Genomic DNA, 19009 nt, shown 5'->3' on the forward strand with positions numbered 1-19009 from the left:
CATTTTAGTAATTTTCTTTCATCTCTGACACTTCTATTATAAAGGGAAAATATCAATATTAAAATATTTCCTCTAATTAATTCCCTTTTAATGTGCATGAATTTTATGCATGGGGCCAATAGTACTTATATAGGGTGTCCCAAAATTCAGGCAAGATTTGCAATTTAATTCTATTGCAAATCTTGCGTGAATTTTGGGACAATCTATATAATAACTAGAGTCCCTGTGCACAAAAATTTGTGCACTTTAGGGGAGTACCTCAGCCCGGCCTGTGCCCTCTCACAGTCTGGGACCCCTCAGGGGATAACCACCTGCTGGCTTAGGCCCGCTCCCTGGATGATTGGGCCTAAGCTGGCAGTCAGACATTCCTCTGGCTGCCCAGGAGCCCTCAAGGGATGCCCACTTGCCATCGGGGAGCAGGCTTAAGCTGCAGTCGGACATCCTTAGCACTGCTGAGGAGGCGGGAGAGGCTCCCGCCACCACCACTGTACTGGCAGCAGTCAGCTTGGCTTGTGACTGAGCAGAGCTCCCCCTGTGGGAGCGCACTGACCACCAGGGGGCAGCTCCTGCATTGAGCGCCTGCCCCCTGGTGGTCATCAGTGTGTGTCATAGTGACCAGTCATTCTGCTGTTAGGGTCAATTTGCATATTACCCTTTTATTAAGAAGGAAAGAGGCCTGGTGCATGGGTGGGGGCCGGCTGGTTTGCCCTGAAGGGTGTCATGGATCAGGGTGGGGGTCCCACTGGGGTCCCTGGCTAGCCTAGGTGAGGGGCTGAGTTTCGTTTTCAGACTGGCCACATCCCCTTCAGGATGGGGGTTCCCACTGGAGTGCCTGGCCAGCATGGGTGAGGGGCTGAGGGCCATTTTCAGACTGGCCACAGCCCCTTCAGGGTGGGGGTCCCTGCTGGGGTGGCTGGCCAGCCTTGGTGAGGGGCTGATGGCTGTTTGCAGGCTGGACTTCTCTCTATTTAAGCCAGCTTCTTTCTGTCTCTGGGAGCACACTTTCTCTTTCCACTCAAGATTATTTCCTGGAGAAACAGGAAGAGGAAGATGGAAGTGAAGCAGGTGGAGCAGAGCAGAGCTGGCTAGCCAGAGAGGGCCACCTTGCCACCTGCTGCTTCATGCTACTAACTGAGCTGTATCACAATTGAACAGTTTGCACTGAATAAAGCTTCCTTCTTCACTGCACCCTAAATTGGGGATTCCTGGTGGCATTGCACTGGCACCAATGACTATCAGCTGACAGGACTGTTTTATCTTATACTGGAGGTCCCTCCCCACCCCACAAAACAAAAACAAAAACACAGGAAAAGAAAACCATTCTGGAGTATATAGATGAGATTCAGAGGGGCTACTTTGCCCTGTAAGAGGAGATACATTATGTCATCTCAGTGATTCACACTTAGGCAAGAACTACTAGGCCATCAGGTCCTTGCCAGACCTCTGAGTTCACCCAGACTCAATAAGTTGCTCATCTCCTGAATAGGGCACTGCAGGAAGTCCACCCTCATCTAGGCTTGTACTGTCAGTGCCTGGACTCCAGCTGTGCCGGCCCTGCTGCCCCACCCTGCTCCTTATGCAGCTCCGCCCCAACACCACGCCTCCCAGCATAGCCCTTCTTCCCCGCCCCCCTCTTTCCGCCCCACCCCGTTCCTCCTCCTGCAGGCCCAGAGCTGCAACCACCTCAGGGACTTTATAAGGGCGGTGCTTGCACTGCAGGCATCTTCAGATCCAGAGCCCCTCCCAGGCAGCAAGCAAAGGGTGAGTTCCTGGCACCAGGCCCATTAGGGAAGTGGGACAAAGAAAGCACGGGCTGCCCAGGACTGGGATCTGCCAGCTGCCTACTCCTGGCTCTGCCTTGGCCTTCTGTGGCCTGGGTACCTGCAGCCCCTGCCCTTTCACTGGGACTGCTGCCTGCACCTCTCATCTGAGAGGGAGATTATACCGGAAACACCCCCACCCAACCCCTAATCCCTTGAGCGAGAGCAGGCTGGCCTGCGATGGACTGGACGCGGCGTTGTGGCTGGAAGCGAGAGCCATGCCCGAGATCATTTCTTTCTCAACTTCCTGCTTCCCAGAGCAGTTTGTAACAGTTTTAGACAGCCCAGGGGGCATAGTTTTTCATTGCTTTGGAGGGAGGGAGGGAGGGAGTAAAGGAGGGAGGGAGGGAGGGGAGGCCAATGTGATCTTAGAGGTTACTTTCCAGTAACAAACAGTGTTAATTCAATGTATTACTGACAGGGAAGCAGCTGGCACCACTGTTATTCTTCCTTGCCCATCGCTGTGGAAACAAGCTCTGAGAGGAGGCAGCATTGGTAAGCAGGCTTCTGAGCTGAGGTGGAGGGCCAGTCACCTGCACCTGAGGGGTGGGTGTCAGAGAGGATGCTTGTCCCCTGCTCCTGGTGGGCTGCACCATGACCCTAAGGCCTGTGCTGGGTTTTCAAACTCTCACATCCTATAGCAGCCTCAGGACTTGGGACACCTCACCTCCCTAAACGTTAGCAACTGAATCTTGGAAATGAGGAAAATCGACCACTTTGCTGAAATTTGCTTTAATGCAGAGTAGGTAGCTATGATTTTCTAATAGAAAATTATCATTTCAGGTAAAGGGTGGGAAGTGTGTGTGCTCCCCAACTGAGTAGGAAAGGCCCAGTGCTGGCTGCTGAGTCTTGCAAGTCAGAGCCCTCTCGGCTCCCTGGGTCCTGGCCCTGGGTCGCTGATGGATCCTTGTCCAGTTCCCACCTGTGTGCTCATGAGACAGTGCTCTTGTCCTCATGAGAAAAGAAAAGGAAGTACAAGTTTCTGGGTGTTTCAGGGCCAGGGAGACGTGGAGAAATGTCATTGCCATATTTGCTGGTGTGCTAGGCCTCTGTCCTGTGTTGTAGCCTCACCATGGAGCAGCTGAGCTTGGCCAACACCCGGTTCGCAGTGGACCTCTTCCGCACCCTGAAGGACAACAACCCCTCTGGGAACATCTTCATCTCCCCCATGAGCATTTCCTCAGCGCTGGCCATGGTCTTTCTGGGGGCCCGAGGCACTACCGAGGCACAGATGTCCAAGGTCAGCAGAAACTAACAAAAGGAGTCTGGGTTCCCTGAAAGTCCCTCCTAAAAAGCTGTGCCTTTGAGCTCTTACAGGGAGTTTTAAACACTGTGCTTGTGTGTTCCACAACTACACACGATGAGGCCAGACTTTCAGAAAAGCCCCAAGAGCAGTTCATTTATATGCAGGCTTTCAGTCATTATTGAGTTTTTACTGAGCACATACTATGTGCCAGGCACTGTTTTCTGTTTGGCTGAGGATACAGCGGTGAAGAAAGTTACAACGGCCGGGAGGTGTGCTGCTTCTCTTGCAGTGGGCAAATCTTTGAAGGCATCTCCTCTCACTTCAGATTTTTCACTTTCTGTTTTGCATGTAACTCGCTACTCATTAATAGATGCCTGCTATGTAATGTTACCTTTCAGCGCAAAATGACACAGGGAATGCACCACACTGGAGAAGTTGGCGGTGTTGCCTTTTTGAGGGAACAGGCCAATGTACCGTTATACACTGTTGAGACCTAGCCCTGTGTCTGGCACAAGTGCCTGTGTGGGTAGAAGTACCTGAAGCAGAGGAAAGAAGTGAGGTGTGGTGGCTGCAGGGACAGGGCCAAGCCCTGGGTGGTATGGCAGGTCCCTGTTACAGGGAGAAGAAGCAGTAATGCCTGGCCTTCCACCTGGCCTTCATGGGTGTGGGGCCCACCACTGCTCTGTGTGGTCTTTGTTGAATTCTGAGAGGGGAGCTCTAGCTCTCCTTGGAAGTAGGGAAAAGATTTTACGGTGCCAGTTACTGGGGAAGGTCCAGCTTTGAATTCAAGTTTATCCATCTGTTCCAGCTACAAATCTTTTATTTCCACATTTTATGAAAATCCAATGGTCTTTATCACTGCAGGCATGAAAGCACTTTTATATTTCCCAAAACCCACTTTTTATTTTATCCCCTGGTAATAATTGTTAGTTGCTTCTTGCAGGGTAATGTCAGCTTCTATTTTGAGGTTTATCCGGGGGCTGTATTATTTCATCAAAAAATAGTTTTAAGAGTTCCCTTGTTTTTCCATTAGCAGATCTATCATAGCAAGTATGCAAACATTCCCTATCTTGGTGAGTAACTGCACTTTGTACATTGTGTAGGTTTGTTCTTTGTGTGTTAAAATAAGGAACCAGTTTAGGACTCCTAAGACCTTAAAGGGATTCTTGATTTGTAACATGAAAATTAAACTTTTGCTGAATGTTAAGTTTTTAGATGTTATTTTTAAGTAACTGATGCTGATAGTGTAGTTTAAACATCCCTTCAATTCTATAATATTTTTGTGCTCCCACAAAGGGATTGAGTCTTAATTTTACTGTTTATTTCTGAGAACTTTCAGTAAAACTCTATTTGATGCAGAATTTATATATGAAGATACCAGTTATGATTTTCTTTGGAGAAAAAGCAGACATAGATAAATATTAAGCCTATTAACCACTCATAATCATGGGGCTATAATTATAAAAAAGTGATATAAAAAGAGCTTCTGATGTAATTATGTCTCACAAACTGATACATTTTAGATTCTTTATTCTTTTGTTCTCCAATGAAAGTTTAATAAAATACTGAGCTGGGAATTATTGATAATCCTGTCTAATAATAGACAAACATGGTAATTAACTGTAACTTCGCTACACTTCCCATTGGCTAATCAGGGCGATATGCAAATTAACTGCCAACTAAGATGGCGGTTAATTTGCATACGTAGGCGAAATCCTGGGAGGCGAAAGGGGAAGGAGGGAAGAAGCTGCCTGCCGCTGCTGTTGATCAGAAACCAAGGAGGCAGCCTAGAGACAGGGGGCAGAGCAAGGGTGGTCCTGGGGGCTGCCCTTGCCCTGCCCCATGATCAGAGAATGGGGTGCCTTTGCCCACCCCCGGCCAATGATTGTGGGAAGCAGGGGCGGAGTCAGCAATGGGAGCTCGGGGTCCCCTGCCCAGGCCTAACGCCTAGGTCAAAGGCATTAGGCCTAGGCAGGTGCAGAGCGGGAGATCGCGGGGGGCTGGGGGTCCCCTGCCCAGGCCTAATGCCTTGGCCAGAGGCATTGGGCCGGGGCAGGGGCGGAGCCAGCCATCACTGGGAGCAGGGGCAGAGTCAGCGATCATGGGAAGCTGGGGCTCCCCTGCCCAGGCCTAACGCCTCTGTCAGAGGGTTAGGCCTGGGCATGGGCAGACCCAGTTATCGTGAAGCAGGGGCGGAGTCGGCGATCATAGGGAGTTGAGGGTCCCCTGCCCAGACCTAATGCCTCGGTCAGAGGCATTAGGCCTAGGCAGGGGCCGAGCAGGAGATTGCGGGGGCTGGGAGGGTCCACTGCCCAGGCCTAATGCCTTGGCCAGAGGCGTTAGGCCCGGGCATGGGTGGAGGCAACGATCATGAGCAGGGGCAGAGTCGGTGATCATAGAGAGCTGGGGGTCCCCTGCCCAGGCCTAACTCCTTGGCCCGAGGTGTTAGGTCTGGGCAGGAGCGGTGCCAGCGATCACGAGTAGCAGCAGGGAGCCGGCCAAGGTGGGGGCTGGGAGTCCCTTGCCCAGGTCAAATCCTTGGCCAGAGGCATTAGGCCTGGGCAGGGGTGGAACCAGCCAACACAGGGAGCAGGGGCGGAGTCAGTGATCTTGGGCCGTTGCGGGTCCCCTGCCCAGGCCTAAGGCCTTAGCCAGAGGCATTAGGCCTGTGCAGGGGTGGAGCCAGCGATTTCGGGGAGCAGGGAGGGAGCTGGCGATGGCAGGGAGAGGGGCAGAGCCAGCGATCATGGGGAGCAGGGGCTGAGCCAACAATTGAGGGAGCTGGAGGTCCCCTGCCCAGGTCTAATGACTCGGCCAGAGACGTTAGGCCTGGGCAGGGGCCAAGCCAGCAATTGGTGTGAACTACAGAGGAAACACCTTTTCTGACAGCTCATTGAGTTAGCTCCCTGTATGCCACTGGTAATCCTATCTAATAAAAGAGAAACATGGTAATTAGCTGTACCTCCGCTACCCTTCCCATTGGCTAATCAGGGAAATATGCAAATTAACTTCCAGCCAAGATGGCGGCCGGCAGCCAGGCAGCTTGAAGCAAACATGAGGCTAGCTTGCTTCAGTGACGGAAGAAGCCAACGTTCCCTGCCTGCCGCTGCCGGCCTCTGAGCTCGCAGTTTGAAACATTGTTACAAATATAGAAGCTAAACAAAACCCAGAAACCTGCTTTCAGACAGCTGGGATCTCAGAGCTGGAGTTGAAACAGTGTTTTGATTATAGAACCCAAACAAACCAGATACCTGCTTTCAGCAGCTGAGGCCTCAGAGCTGGAGCCAAGCCTCAGAGCTAAAGCTGGCCCTGAATAAAATAAAAAGAAAAAAAAGAGCGGTTGGGAGCTTCAGTCACCTGCCAGCCTGAAAACAGCCCTCAGTCCCTCACCCAGACTGACCAGGCACCCCAGTGGGGACCCCCACCCTGAAGGGGATGTGACCAGCTGCAAAAAGCCATCAGCCCCTCACCCAGGCTGACCAGGCACCAAGCAGGACCCCCACCCTGATCCAGGACACCCTTTAGGACAAACCAACCAGCCCCCACCCGTGCACCAGGCCTCTATCCTATATAGTAAAAGGGTAATATGCCTCCCAGCACAGGGATCAGTGGAGCCACAAGGCCTCCCGGCACCGGGATCAGCATGACAGGGGGCAGCGCCCAAATCCCCTGATTGCCCTGCGACTCTATGTGTGACAGGAGGCGGGGCCACAACCTCCCTATCCGCCCTGCTCTGTTCCTGACAGGGGAAGGCGCCCCAACCCCCTGATCGGCCCTGCTCTGTGTGTGACAGGGTGCGGCGCCCCAAGCCCCCCCCCCCCACGAGACCTGCTCTGTGTGTGACAGGGTAGAGCCATAACCACCCCATCGGCCCTGCCCTGAGTGTGACAGAGGCGGCGCCCCAACCCCCTGATCGGCCCTGCTCTGTGGGTGATAGAGGGTGGCGCCCCAACTCCCCTCCCCCCACGGGCCCTGCTTTGTGTGTGACAGGGTAGAGCCATAACCTCCCCATTGGCCCTGCCCTGAGTGTGACAGGGTGCAGTGCCCCAACCCCCTGATCTGCCCTGCTCTGTGTGTGACAGGGGATGGTGCCCCAACTCCCCTATCGGCCCTACTCTGTGAGTGACAGGGGGGAGCTCCCCAACCCCCTGATGGGCCCTGCTCTGTGCATGACAGGGTGGAGCTCCCCAACCCCCTGATGGGCCCTGCTCTGTTTGGGACAGGGGGGCGCTCCCCAACCCTCTGATTGGCCCTGCTTTGTGCATGACAGGGGGTGGCACTGCAACCTCCCCATCAACCCTGCCTTGAGTGTGACAGGGGGCGGTGCCCCAACCCCAAATCGGCCCTACACTGAGCGTGATTGAGGGTGGCATCACAACCTCCCGATCCACCCTGCTCTATGCATGACAGGGGGTGGCGCCCCAACTCCCCAATCAGCCCTGCTCTGAGCCCGACCAGGGGCTGCACCTAGGGATTGGGCCTGCCCTCTGCCACCCAGGAGCAGGCCCAAGCCAGCAGGTCATTATCTCCGGAGGGGTCCCAGACTGCGAGAGGGCACAGGCCGGGCTGAGGGACACCCCCCTACCCCCCCGAGTGCACAAATTTTTGTGCACCGGGCCTCTAGTATTCTTAGTAACTTGGGTAATAAGAATTTAAATAGGTGATCTAGGGTTTTTCGCCACACTCCTGGAGAAAAAAAGGAAGGTCCGCTGCTGGAGGGTTAAGAAATGTCATATCCTGTCCTAGCTGGTTTTGCTCAGTGGATAATGCCTCGGTCTGCCCACTGCTGGGTCTGGGTTCAATTCTGACTAAGGGCATGTACCTAGGTTGCAGGCTCCTCCCTGGCCTGGGCCCAGGTCAGGGCTCATGCAGGAGGCAACCAATCAAAGTGTTCCTCTCACTCTGATGTTACTCTCTGTCTTTCACTTTCTCTTCCACATTCTTTAAAAATCAATGGAAACATATCCTCAGGTGAGGATAAAAAATGTAATAAAGAAATGGCATATCCTATGAAAGACACAACTTGAAAATGCCTAAAGAAAGTTGTCATTTTTTCACGGTAAAGGGACTGGAGTCCATGTTGATGAAAACACCTTGGTGGCTGCAGTGACTGGCAGTGGCTGCAGCAATGGGGTAATGGGGCTGGTGCCTTCCCCTGACCAGCCCGGTCGCCTCCCAAAAAGGGAGGCCAGACTGTGGCTTAGGCCTGCTCCCGAAGGGGAGCAGGGAGCAGGGAGTAGGACATCCCCTGAGGGCTCCCAGTATGTGATAGGGGTCAAGCTGGGCTGAGGGACACCCCCCTTCCAGTGCACAAATTTTTGTGCACTGGGCCTCTAGTTAGTAATAAAAGCATTAATTTATTTGATAGGAGCAAATGCCAAGGAATCCATTTCAAAATAAATGACTATAGAAAGAATGTTTTCTCGCCGAAACCGGTTTGGCTCAGTGGATAGAGCGTCGGCCTGTGGACTGAAGGATCCCAGGTTCGATTCCGGTCAAGGGCATGTACCTGGGTTGGGGGCACATCCCCAGTGGGAGATGTGCAGGAGGCAGCTGGTCGATGTTTCTCTCTCATCCATGTTTCTAACTCTCTACTCTCTCCCTTCCTCTCTGTGGAAAATCAATTAAAATATATTAAAAAAAAAAAAAAAAAAAGAGCCGAAACCAGTTTGGCTCAGTGGATAGAGCGTCGGCCTGCGGACTGAGGGGTCCCGGGTTCGATTCTGGTCAAGGGCATGTACCTGGGTTGCGGGCACATCCCCAGTGGGAGATGTGCAGGAGGCAGCTGATCGATGTTTCTCACTCATCAATGTTTCTAACTATCTCTCTCCCTTCCTCTCTGTAAAAAATCAATAAAATCTATTTTAAAAAAAATAATAATAAAAAATAAAAATAAAAATAAAAAAGAATGTTTTCTCTACTTTAGACTCTTCACTTCGATGCAGTTAAGGAGATTCATTCAAGTTTTCAGAGCCTGAATGCTGATATCAACAAGCGTGGAGCTCCCTATATTCTGAAACTTGCTAATAGGTTATATGGAGAGAAAACCTATGAGTTCCTCCCGGTGAGTACTTTACATTCACATTCTAAAACACACGAAACAGTGCAGACATTTTCCAGCACAGTCAAGTCACAGAAGTCAGTTTTTATTTTTAAAACATTCAGAAAAAAGGTACATAATTTAAACAAATGGCAGTATCCCCATTAATGTTTTGATTTCATTTGATAGTCTTCACAGGAACAGATTGACCCTGGCTGTGTTACAAAAGCAAGAGTGAATTCCATAATTCACTTCCAAGAACAATCAGTGTATAATTATTTATGAAAATGTTAGCCAAAGGTTAGAAAAGAATTGGTAAATTTCTTTTCTGTACACCAAAACTACTGAACTGTACACTTAAAATGATTAAGCTGATAAATTTAGTGTTATGTGTTTTTTACCATAATACCAAAAGTATAAGGGTTAGAATATTTTTGTCACAGTGAAATTTATATCTTTTAGGACAATTTGTACTGCTCTTAAGGAATTTAGAAAACCATTTCTGTATGTAGTAGGAGTTACTCCTGTTTTGTGTTTTTTTTTTTAACCTTCTTTATTTTAAACAGGAGTTCTTAGCTTCAACCAAGAAATTTTATGGTGCTGAACTGGCCAGTGTAGATTTTCAGCGAGCCTCTGAAGATGCAAGAAAGGTGATAAACGAGTGGGTCAAAGGGCAGACTGAAGGTAAGAGAGTGGGCCGAATGTAGGCATTCATTACACACTGGCCATTCCTTTCCTCCTTCCACTTTCCCAGCCTGCAGATGATTCCCTGCCCTTTTCCTCTGCCCTCACCTTCTCGCCGGGGGTAAACTCGGCCACTGCCCAGTGCCAGACAGCTTTTAAATGTGGAAATTCCTCAAAGTAGGAAGTTCAACATGCTTTCACAGAAGCAGCTAAATATTTTCCCATAAATTCATTAAACCACATTTTAAAATTAAAACTAACATTGAATGTAGGATAAAAAAAGAAAAAGCTTTGAGAAAAATCCATCCTGGCCCAGATAATGGAAAAGAATCCTATATAATAAAAGCATAATATGCTCAGTGTCGGGTCATCTGGTCGGTTGTCTGTTCAACCAATAATAAGGCAATATAATAATGATATGCTAAGGCAACTCAACCGCTCGCTATGACGTGCACTGTTCACCAGGGGGCAGACAGTAGACCGGTCAACCAGTCACTATGATGTGCACTGACCACCAGGGGGTAGACACTCCGACCAGTAGGTTAGCTTGCTGCTGGGGTCTGGCCTATCACAACTGAGTAAGATGGGCCAGACATGTCCTGGCACACTCCCACGGTCCCTTCCTGGCTGGACAACCTCCCTCATCACTCCCAGCCGCGATCATGCACCATGGGGTCCCTTTTTCAGGCCTACACCCTCTCACAATCTGGGAACACTCAGGGAATGTTTTAGAGCCACTTTTGGCACGAGTCTGCTCAACCCTGGAGCTTCCCCTTGGTGGTCAGTGCACTCCAACAGGGGGAACACCACTCAGCCAGAAGCCGGGCTCACAGCTGGCGAGAGCAGCAGTGGTAGCAGGAGCCTCTTCTGCCTCCGCAGCAGTGCTAGGGATGTCCCACTGACAACTTAGGCCGGCTCCCCACTGAAAGTCGGTGGACCCTAAGCCACCAGTCAGGCACCCCCCGAGGGCTCCCAGACTGTGAGAGGGTGCAGGCCGGGCTGAGGGACCCCCCCACCGAGTGAAGAAATTTCATGCACTGGACCTCTAGTCTATAAAAATAAAAGCATAATATGTAATTAGACCGGACACCTTCTAGACAACCTTCAGGACGAATCCGTGGTGGCTGAGGCTGAGCCCCTGACACGAATGTCATACATCGGACCTCTAGTATTCTCATACATGTGACACAAACTGCTGTGCCCATTTGTATTTTGGCAAATGTCTTTTCTAAGCTGTCAGGGGTGGCTCCATCTCAGCTGTTTTTCCACCACCACTCTCTCTAATCTTATCTAGGTCTGAATCAAGGCACCTACCCAACACCTGTCTCCCATCCAAGCATTCTTCATTGCCTTGCTGTGGTCACAGGGGAACTGGCGGTACGGGGGTCCCAGCTGGGGACTCTAGTGGCCCACAGGGGTCCCGGCTGGGGGCGGGGCTTATGCCCCGCTGCCCAGGGCTGCACATGGGGACTGGATGGCATCTCCAGCTGTCCCCTCCCTGCCTGTAGTATAGGATAGAGGCCTGGTGTACGGGTGGGGGCCGGCTGGTTTGCCCTGAAAGTGTGCCGGATCAGGGTGGAGGTCCCCCTTGGGTGCCTAGCCAGCCTGGATGATGAGCTGATGGCTGTTTTCAGCTGGTCACACCCCCTTCAGGGTTCGGGTCTCCACTGGGGTGCCTGGTCAGTCTGGGTGAGGGACTGAGAGCGGTTTTCAAGCTGGAGGGCAACTTAAGCTCCCAGCCTCTCCTTTTTTTCTTTTTTTTTATTCTGGGATTTATTTACCTTCTATAGCTGGCACTGGAGCTGAGAGCCGGCTCCAGCTCTGAGGGCTGAAAGCAGGTTTCTGGGTCTGTTTGGCTTCTATAATTGAAACTCTGTTGCCATCACTGCAGCTCTAAGCTCTGAGGCCGAAGCTGGCTGAAAGCAGGTCTCTGGAGCTTGTTTAGCTTCTAAAATTGCAACATAGTTGCTTAAAGTGCAAACTCAGAGCCCAACAGCTGCAGGCGGGGAACATTGGCTTCCTCCATCACTGGAGCAAGCAAACCTCCTGTTCGCTTCAGCTGCGTGGCTGCCAGCCGCCATCTTGGTTGGCAGTTAATTTGCATATCGCCCTGATTAGCCAATGGGAAGGGTGTCAGGGTTATGGTCAATTTGTATGTTTCTCTTTTATTAGATAGAATCATTTTCTTTTTTGTTAAGTTAAATCTTTATTGTTCAGATGATTACATTTGTTCCTCTTTTTCCCCCCATAACTCCCCTCCTTCCAGTTCTCACCCCACCCTCCGCCCTCACTCCCCACCCACTGTCCTCATCCATAGGTGCACAATTTTTGCCAGTCTCTTCTCACATCTCCCACTCCCCTTTCCCCCCGAAGAATAGTCAGTCCATTCCCTTTCTATGTCCCTGATTCTATTATAATCACCAGCTCATTCTGTACATCAGATTATTTATTCACTTGATTCTTAGATTCACTTGTTGATAGATGCATGTTTGTTGTCCATAATTTGTATCTTTACCTTTTTCTTCTTCCTCTTCTTAAAGGATACCTTTCAGTATTTCGTATAATACTGGTTTAGTGGTGATGAACTCCTTTAGCTTTTCCTTATCTGTGAAGCTCTTTATCTGACCTTCAATTCTGAATGATAGCTTTGCTGGATAAAGTAATCTTGGTTGTAGGTTCTTGGTATTCATCACTTTGAATATTTCTTGCCACTCCCTTCTGGCCTGCAAAGTTTCTGTTGAGAAATCAGCTGACAGTCGTATGGGTATTCCCTTGTAGGTAATTGAGTCTCTTTCTCTTGCTGCTTTTAAGATTCTCTCTTTGTCTTTTGCTCTTGGCATTTTAATGATGATGTGTCTTGGTGTGGTCCTCTTTGGATTCCTTTTGTTTTGGGTTCTCTGCGCTTCTTGGGCCTGTAAGTCCATTTTTTTCACCAGGTGGGGAAAGTTTTCTGTTTTTATTTCTTCAAATAGGTTTTTAATATCTTGCTGTCTCTCTTCTTCTGGCACCCCTATAATTCTGATGTTGGTGTGCTTGAAACTGTCCCAGAGGCTCCTTACACTATCTTCACACTTTCGGATTCTTTTTTCATTTTGCTTTTCTGGTTGGGTGTTTTTTGCTTCTTTGTATTTCAAATCTTTGACTTGATTCTTGTGCTCCTCTGGTCTGCTGTTGGGTGTCTGTATAATATTCTTTATTTCAGTCAGTGTATGCTTAATTTCTAGTTGGTCCTTTATCACAACATCGAGGGTCTCATTAGATTTCTTGAGCATCTCATCAAGTTTTTCGGCAGTTTCTAGAAAATTATTGAAAGACCTTAAAAGTGCGTTTTTTTTTAGCTCTATATCCTTCATTTCTGTCATGTTTCTTTTTCTCCGCATTTTTTATGGTTTCTTGGTGCACCCCCTTGTGGTCTTTGTGCGCAGTATTGTTGTAGTTAAGCCTTGATTGTTGTCGGCAATACTGCGGGTGAATTGACCTCCAGGCTAACTGGCTATGAGGGTCAGCTGTGTCTGCAGTGGGAGAGCTTCTGTGCTGGATCTCTAGGGCGGTGCTAGTCTAGCGTTTTCCTAAGGCTATCTTGCAAATGCCTCTGTGCAGGGCTTGGGTGGGGCGGGTCCCCAGGGATCTACAGGGCGGGTGGAGTGAGCAGTTATGAGCAGTCCCGTCCCCAGGGGCTCTGCCTCTCAGAGTCCCGGGAGAGAAAACTGCATTAGAGTTCCGACCAAAGCCAGACAGTCCCGCTTCTGCCGTTTGAGTCTGGGTCCCTATAGACTCGCCCGGATCTGGAGCTCAGAGTCTGAAACTCCCTCCCAATTGAAAACAACACCGCGCCCTCCGCCGCCGGCCCGCTCCACATGCACTCCGAACCTTAGTATTTCACTTCCGCACTGGACCTCCTCTGAGTCTCGGTATGGATTTCTCTTTTCTTCTACTTGTATGATTTCCACTCAGTTAGCCTTACTGTGGTTCTGGGTGATGTCCGTTCCGTCTTTTAGTTGTATTTTTGAAGTGGTTGTTCGAGGCAGCAAACTCCGCCATCTTGGTTTCTAGGATCATTTTCATGAAAAAATATTTTTTATGTCTGCCAAAGAATAGCCATTCAAAGAGAAGGCTCATTGTTTCTCATACAATGCAGAAAAGTTGTCCTGTTTTTAGCTTTTAAACCCTTTAGTTGGTTTATTTACAATCAAAACACACTGGAAGGGCTTCCCTAACTTAATACATTAATAGGAATTAAATAAAAACTATGAATTTGAATTGCATTTCAATGCAGTTCAAAAATGGAATGCTGATATGTGAATTTCTTTTTTAAAAAAAAACTTACTTTATTTCTTTAGGAAAAATTCAAGAATTGTTGGCTGCAGGCATGGTTGATAATATGACCAAACTTGTGCTAGTTAATGCCATCTATTTCAAAGGAAACTGGAAGGAGACATTCAGTAAAGAGGCCACAACTGATACACCATTCAGATTGAATAAGGTGAGGTGATGTCATTATAAAATTGCTCTTTGCTCTAAGACATCTGTTCTCAACCTGTGGGTTACGACCCTTTGGCGGTCGAACGACCTTTTCACAGGGGTCACCTAAGACCATTCTTAATATCAGTTATTTACATTATGATTCATAACAGTAGAAACATTACAGTTATAAAGAAGCAACGAAAATAATTTTATGGTTGGGTCACAACATGAGGAAATGTATTTAAAGGGTCAGAAGGCCAGAAGGTTGAGAACCACTGCCTAAGAGAATGCAGATAATAATGTGAGTGACTTGGTTTTTTCAACTGTTCAGAAAGACACAAAAACAGTGAAAATGATGTATCAGAAGAGCACATTTCCATTTGGCTACATCGAGGACCTTAAGTGCCGGGTGCTGGAGCTGCCTTACCAAGGCTGGGACCTCAGCATGGTCATCCTGCTGCCAGATGACATCGAGGACGAGGCCACAGGTCTGAAGAAGGTAACGGCTCCCACACTCATGCTTCATGTTTCCTTCTAACAGATCGGTTCAGACTGTGTGTATGTTGTGTGGTAGTAGGTCATCGATGTTTGCTACTCTGAAGCCCTAAGATTAAGTTTCCAGGGACTGTCAGTGAACAGTTGTGGTGGGGTCATAAGAGTCTATATTAAATTTAATATATCAGTGGCAGCTCACAGGAATTTTCTTAAATACACTTTAGAGGAAAGTGCAGTAAAATTAGAATTATATTATTGAAAGAAATTTATTAAAATTAAAAATCCCAAAACATTTATACTAAGTAGCTTCAACTTGTACAATGAGGTCCCATTATTACACTGCTCCTTCTCATCACAATTCATATAGATTGTGAATTAAATTTCCAACAGCTACGTGGTAGAAAAGACTAATATGACACACTAGCTCGAAAGCTAAGCCTATGTTCTCATATGGACTTTGCATGATGTTTCTATTTTATTTCAGTTAAAGGCAAAGACATTTCTTGTCAGGCTAGGACTAGGCAAAACTGTGAAGATTATGGTTTTTCTTTAGTGTCTCTAGCCTGCTGTGTGGTTTTTCTCTACCCTCTCCCTAACCAAACTTGTTATCAAGAAGAGGTCCAATATTAATTATTGACATGTATAAAGTATCTAATAAAATCAGTATGATCCTTCTTTTAATTGTATTTTATTATTTGTCTCTTCTCTGATTATAAAGAGAAATTCTTCAGCCTCATAAAAGAGATAATCAGCATCAGTAGAACAAGTGGAATGATGGTCCCATTCTAGTCCAATAGTAGTAGTAATATTGTAATGATAATAGCTAACATTCTTTGGCTCTTACTAGTACTTTGTGACAAGTGCTTCGCATACATTAAATCATTTAATACTCACAACAAGGCTATAAGGTAGGTACTATTATTAACCCTCTCCCAATTTTAGATGAGGAAATAGTCCCTTTTCTTTTTTAACCCACAAGCTAAATCTATTAGAGATTACTTCAGCACAGTGAGTTCACAGATAACCACAGTGATCAGTAGGGTTCAGAATAGAAGAAATGGAAGAAAACTTTTGAATTTCACCTTGCATCAATCAACCAGTTAAAGCTTTAACAGCCATCATGGCCTACCACAGTAATCCAGTGTAGTAGGAGTTTAGGAAAGCTTGGGTGGATGGATGGTTGGGTGGGTGGATGGATGTGTATTTAAGCGTCTGATGTCCAAAGTCCCTGTTTCTGGGGCCCTTGATGGTTTGGACCACAGCTCTGTTCTATTATCACCAATTGCTGAAAAGAAATGAAATCCTCCAAATGGAATCTATTTTGACATAAAACATGAAGGAAACTGATTAGGGACTGATAACATGAATCCATTCATGTAAATAATGTGTATTGCCTTGCTTACGTAGAATAGTTCTCACCTCTTCTTTTGCCCTTTCTCATTTCAGATCGAAGAACAATTGACCCTGGAAAAACTGCATGAGTGGACCAAACCTGAGAATCTGCGTTCCATTAAAGTCAACGTGCACCTGCCCAGGTTCAAGCTGGAAGAGAGCTACAACCTCAACTCTCACCTGGTCAGCCTGGGTATAGAGGATCTCTTTAATAGCAAGGCTGATCTGTCTGGCATGTCAAGAGCCAGAGATCTTTTTATATCAAAAATTATCCACAAGTCATTTGTGGAAGTTAATGAGGAGGGCACAGAGGCAGCAGCGGCTGCCACAGCCTTAATTGCATTCGGTTGTGCGCTTATGCCAAAAACTGTTGAAAATTTTGTGGCCGACCATCCATTCATTTTTTTCATTCGACACAATCCCTCAACTAACATCCTGTTCTTAGGCAGACTTTCTTCCCCTTAGAGAATGTGGAAACACAAGGTCAAGCTCAGAGCTGTATCACTGGCCCTTTCAAAGATACATGAAAATTATATATCTTCTACAATAAATCTACCATCCCCCCAAAAATCTGTAACTTCCTTTGTAATGTCACCTCTGTTGGCTGTTTACACCCTTTCAAAAATATATGAAAATTATATATCTCCTACAATAAATCTACCACCACCACCCCAAAACTGTAACTGCCTTCCTAATGTCAGCTCTGTTGGATGTTTATACCCATTAACTTTGGCAGCGGTATTATTTTCCTTTCTTTATATTGAACAATTCAGTGATTGCTTATGAAGGCACCAAGTAGATATGTAGACTCTTGACAGTGTACTAAACTAAGATACTCCTGGACTTTCTTGAAAGCCATGAGAAAAATTACAGTACTGTAATTTATTTCACAGATAGACTTCTGGAAGCTATGATAGAGAGACAGTCATGGTTGAAGGGAGGCTTAAAAACAGAAATTCAACTGAAATGTAGGAGAGCAGCCCAGTTAAGGGTTAGATTATGAAGATAAATTTGCCTTGGCCAGTGTTTCTGACCCTTTGTTCAACAGGGTGAGTATTCTATTAGAGTCCCTCTGATGTCAAACAATTAAAGAGCTTATTATCCTTTTTCTACCTGGTTTGTAGTTTGTGTGGGATCACAAGGAGTGAAGAAGTAAGTGTCTTATATTAAAAGATGCCATGAGCCGAAACCGGTTTGGCTCAGTGGATAGAGCATCGGCCTGTGGACTGAAGGGTCCCAGGTTCGATTCCGGTCAAGGGCATGTACCTGGGTTGCGGACACATCCCCAGTGGAGGATGTGCAGGAGGCAGCTGATCGATGTTTCTCTCTCATCGATGTTTCTCACCCTTCCTTCCTGTAAAAAATCAATAAAATATATTAAAAAAAAAAAAAAAGATGCCATGCAAGTACAAAAGAGAAGTGAAGAAGGAGAGACTGTTAAATAAAGAGGGGGGGCAAAGATCACACTGTTACCAGCTTCTTGTGTGTGCTCTGATAAGGGCTCTTGATTTCCATCATCTAGTCCAGATAGTGACAGCAATGGGATGGCTTCATGCAATGCTGGGGGAGGGTCTCTGTGATCATTAAAAGCCTTAATTAAATGCACTTCTTCGAATGGGGCTTGAAATGCTGCACTTTCTTGCTCCCACAAAGCTGGTGGGCTGGCTAATAACGTTTCCTAAGATTCTGCTAGCCAGACTGATCTCAGTCCTCTACTTGTTTCTATCTGATCTCAGAAAAGAGAGGACTAATGGGGTTCTTGGACTGACAATACTGACATCCATGATGATAGTCAGTGACTCCATGAAAAAAGAAATATTTTAGCAAATTTGTGACAAGCTTTCCTTCCTTTTTTTCTTAAAATACTTACTGGCACCTACAACATTTAACGTTCTCTTAGCTATAGGAAAAACAAGAAAAGCAAGTCAGTGCATTCTGAAATCCTTCTCTTAGGGCTCTTATGCTAGAATCTACTCAGTGATTTAGAGTAAATTGTGCTAGGTAGAAACTAAGCTGCAAGGCCCCATGCAACTCTGCTCAAATCTTTCTTTTTTTATATGAGAGAACAGGCTCATGGACTAGTCAGAAATAAATTATTGAAGGTTAAAACAAGTAGTAAATTTCAGAGCAGAAACTAGAATTCAATAAATATTTTATGTGGAGAACATCTAATTCTTGTAATGGTGAACTAGATAACTCAGACCTTTTAACACAACCAAAAAACCAAACCAAGCAAGTTGAGCCCAAAGGCAGGGGAGCTGCCATGATTATGAAATACTCAGCAATCCTGGGTAAATTGGTGACTATGGAAACTGGGGCCACTTTTACCCTAGGGGCATTTCCCAATCCAACTGAGGTAATAGGACATGAAGCAGTGATTTTGATGATGTTCAAGGTCAGTCAGGCAGAATTTTGGGCTGTCAATTATGGGGGTCCCATTGTGACCCTGTGCTTTCACATGGCAACATTAGAACTACACTCTAGGAGTATGACTGAAGCAGCTCAGAATGCAGCCCTGATGTAAGTCCTTGGACAGTCCCCCCAAATTCCAGTCCCTGGAATTGGATTACATCTATTCTGGTTTGCTACTATCCAGAGGCATATGGAAGAAGCAAACAAAAATCATCCCTATGGAAAGATTACCTATAAACCTCAAATCCTACATAATAGAAGCCTAATATGCAAATTGTCCACTTGGGTGGTGTTTTGACTGGGAGTTCTCCTGGGAGACCAGTAGTTCGACTGATGGCTATGACGTGAGCTGACCACCAGGGGACAGCACGGACATGGTGGTCCTTGGTCATGTGGCGCTGGCAGCAGGCAGCAGTGGAGATGCTGCTGCTCTGATGAGCCTTGATGAGAGCAAGA

At 47.2% G+C, this 19009-nt stretch overlaps 1 protein-coding gene across 1 annotated transcript; it reads left to right on the forward strand.

Annotated features, from left to right (window-relative positions):
* The first annotated feature begins 1687 nt into the window (after nt 1-1687).
* On the forward strand, nt 1688-17253 carry LOC139003675 (leukocyte elastase inhibitor-like). Its single transcript, XM_070405819.1, has 8 exons — nt 1688-1761; nt 2242-2315; nt 2886-3060; nt 8993-9130; nt 9673-9790; nt 14131-14273; nt 14586-14753; nt 16196-17253. The coding sequence occupies exons 3-8, from the start codon at nt 2893-2895 to the stop codon at nt 16604-16606; spliced, it is 1146 nt and encodes a 381-aa protein (XP_070261920.1). The 5' UTR covers nt 1688-1761; nt 2242-2315; nt 2886-2892; the 3' UTR covers nt 16607-17253.
* Nucleotides 17254-19009: the final 1756 nt, after the last annotated feature.

The sequence above is a fragment of the Myotis yumanensis genome, unplaced genomic scaffold (genome assembly GCF_028538775.1).
Source record: "Myotis yumanensis isolate MYYU_CA2020_CCGP unplaced genomic scaffold, mMyoYum1.0.hap1 SCAF_2, whole genome shotgun sequence".
NCBI lineage: Eukaryota > Metazoa > Chordata > Mammalia > Chiroptera > Vespertilionidae > Myotis > Myotis yumanensis.

What these genes read in the sequence shown, in the direction of transcription:
- LOC139003675 (XM_070405819.1), top strand. Translation starts at nt 2,893, where the DNA reads ATGGAGCAGCTGAGCTTGGCCAACACCCGGTTCGCAGTGGACCTCTTC. An exon ending in CCGAGGCACAGATGTCCAAG is followed by an intron (nt 3,061 to 8,992) that starts GTCAGCAGAAAC and finishes TCTCTACTTTAG; the next exon opens with ACTCTTCACTTCGATGCAGT. An exon ending in CACCATTCAGATTGAATAAG is followed by an intron (nt 14,274 to 14,585) that starts GTGAGGTGATGT and finishes TCAACTGTTCAG; the next exon opens with AAAGACACAAAAACAGTGAA.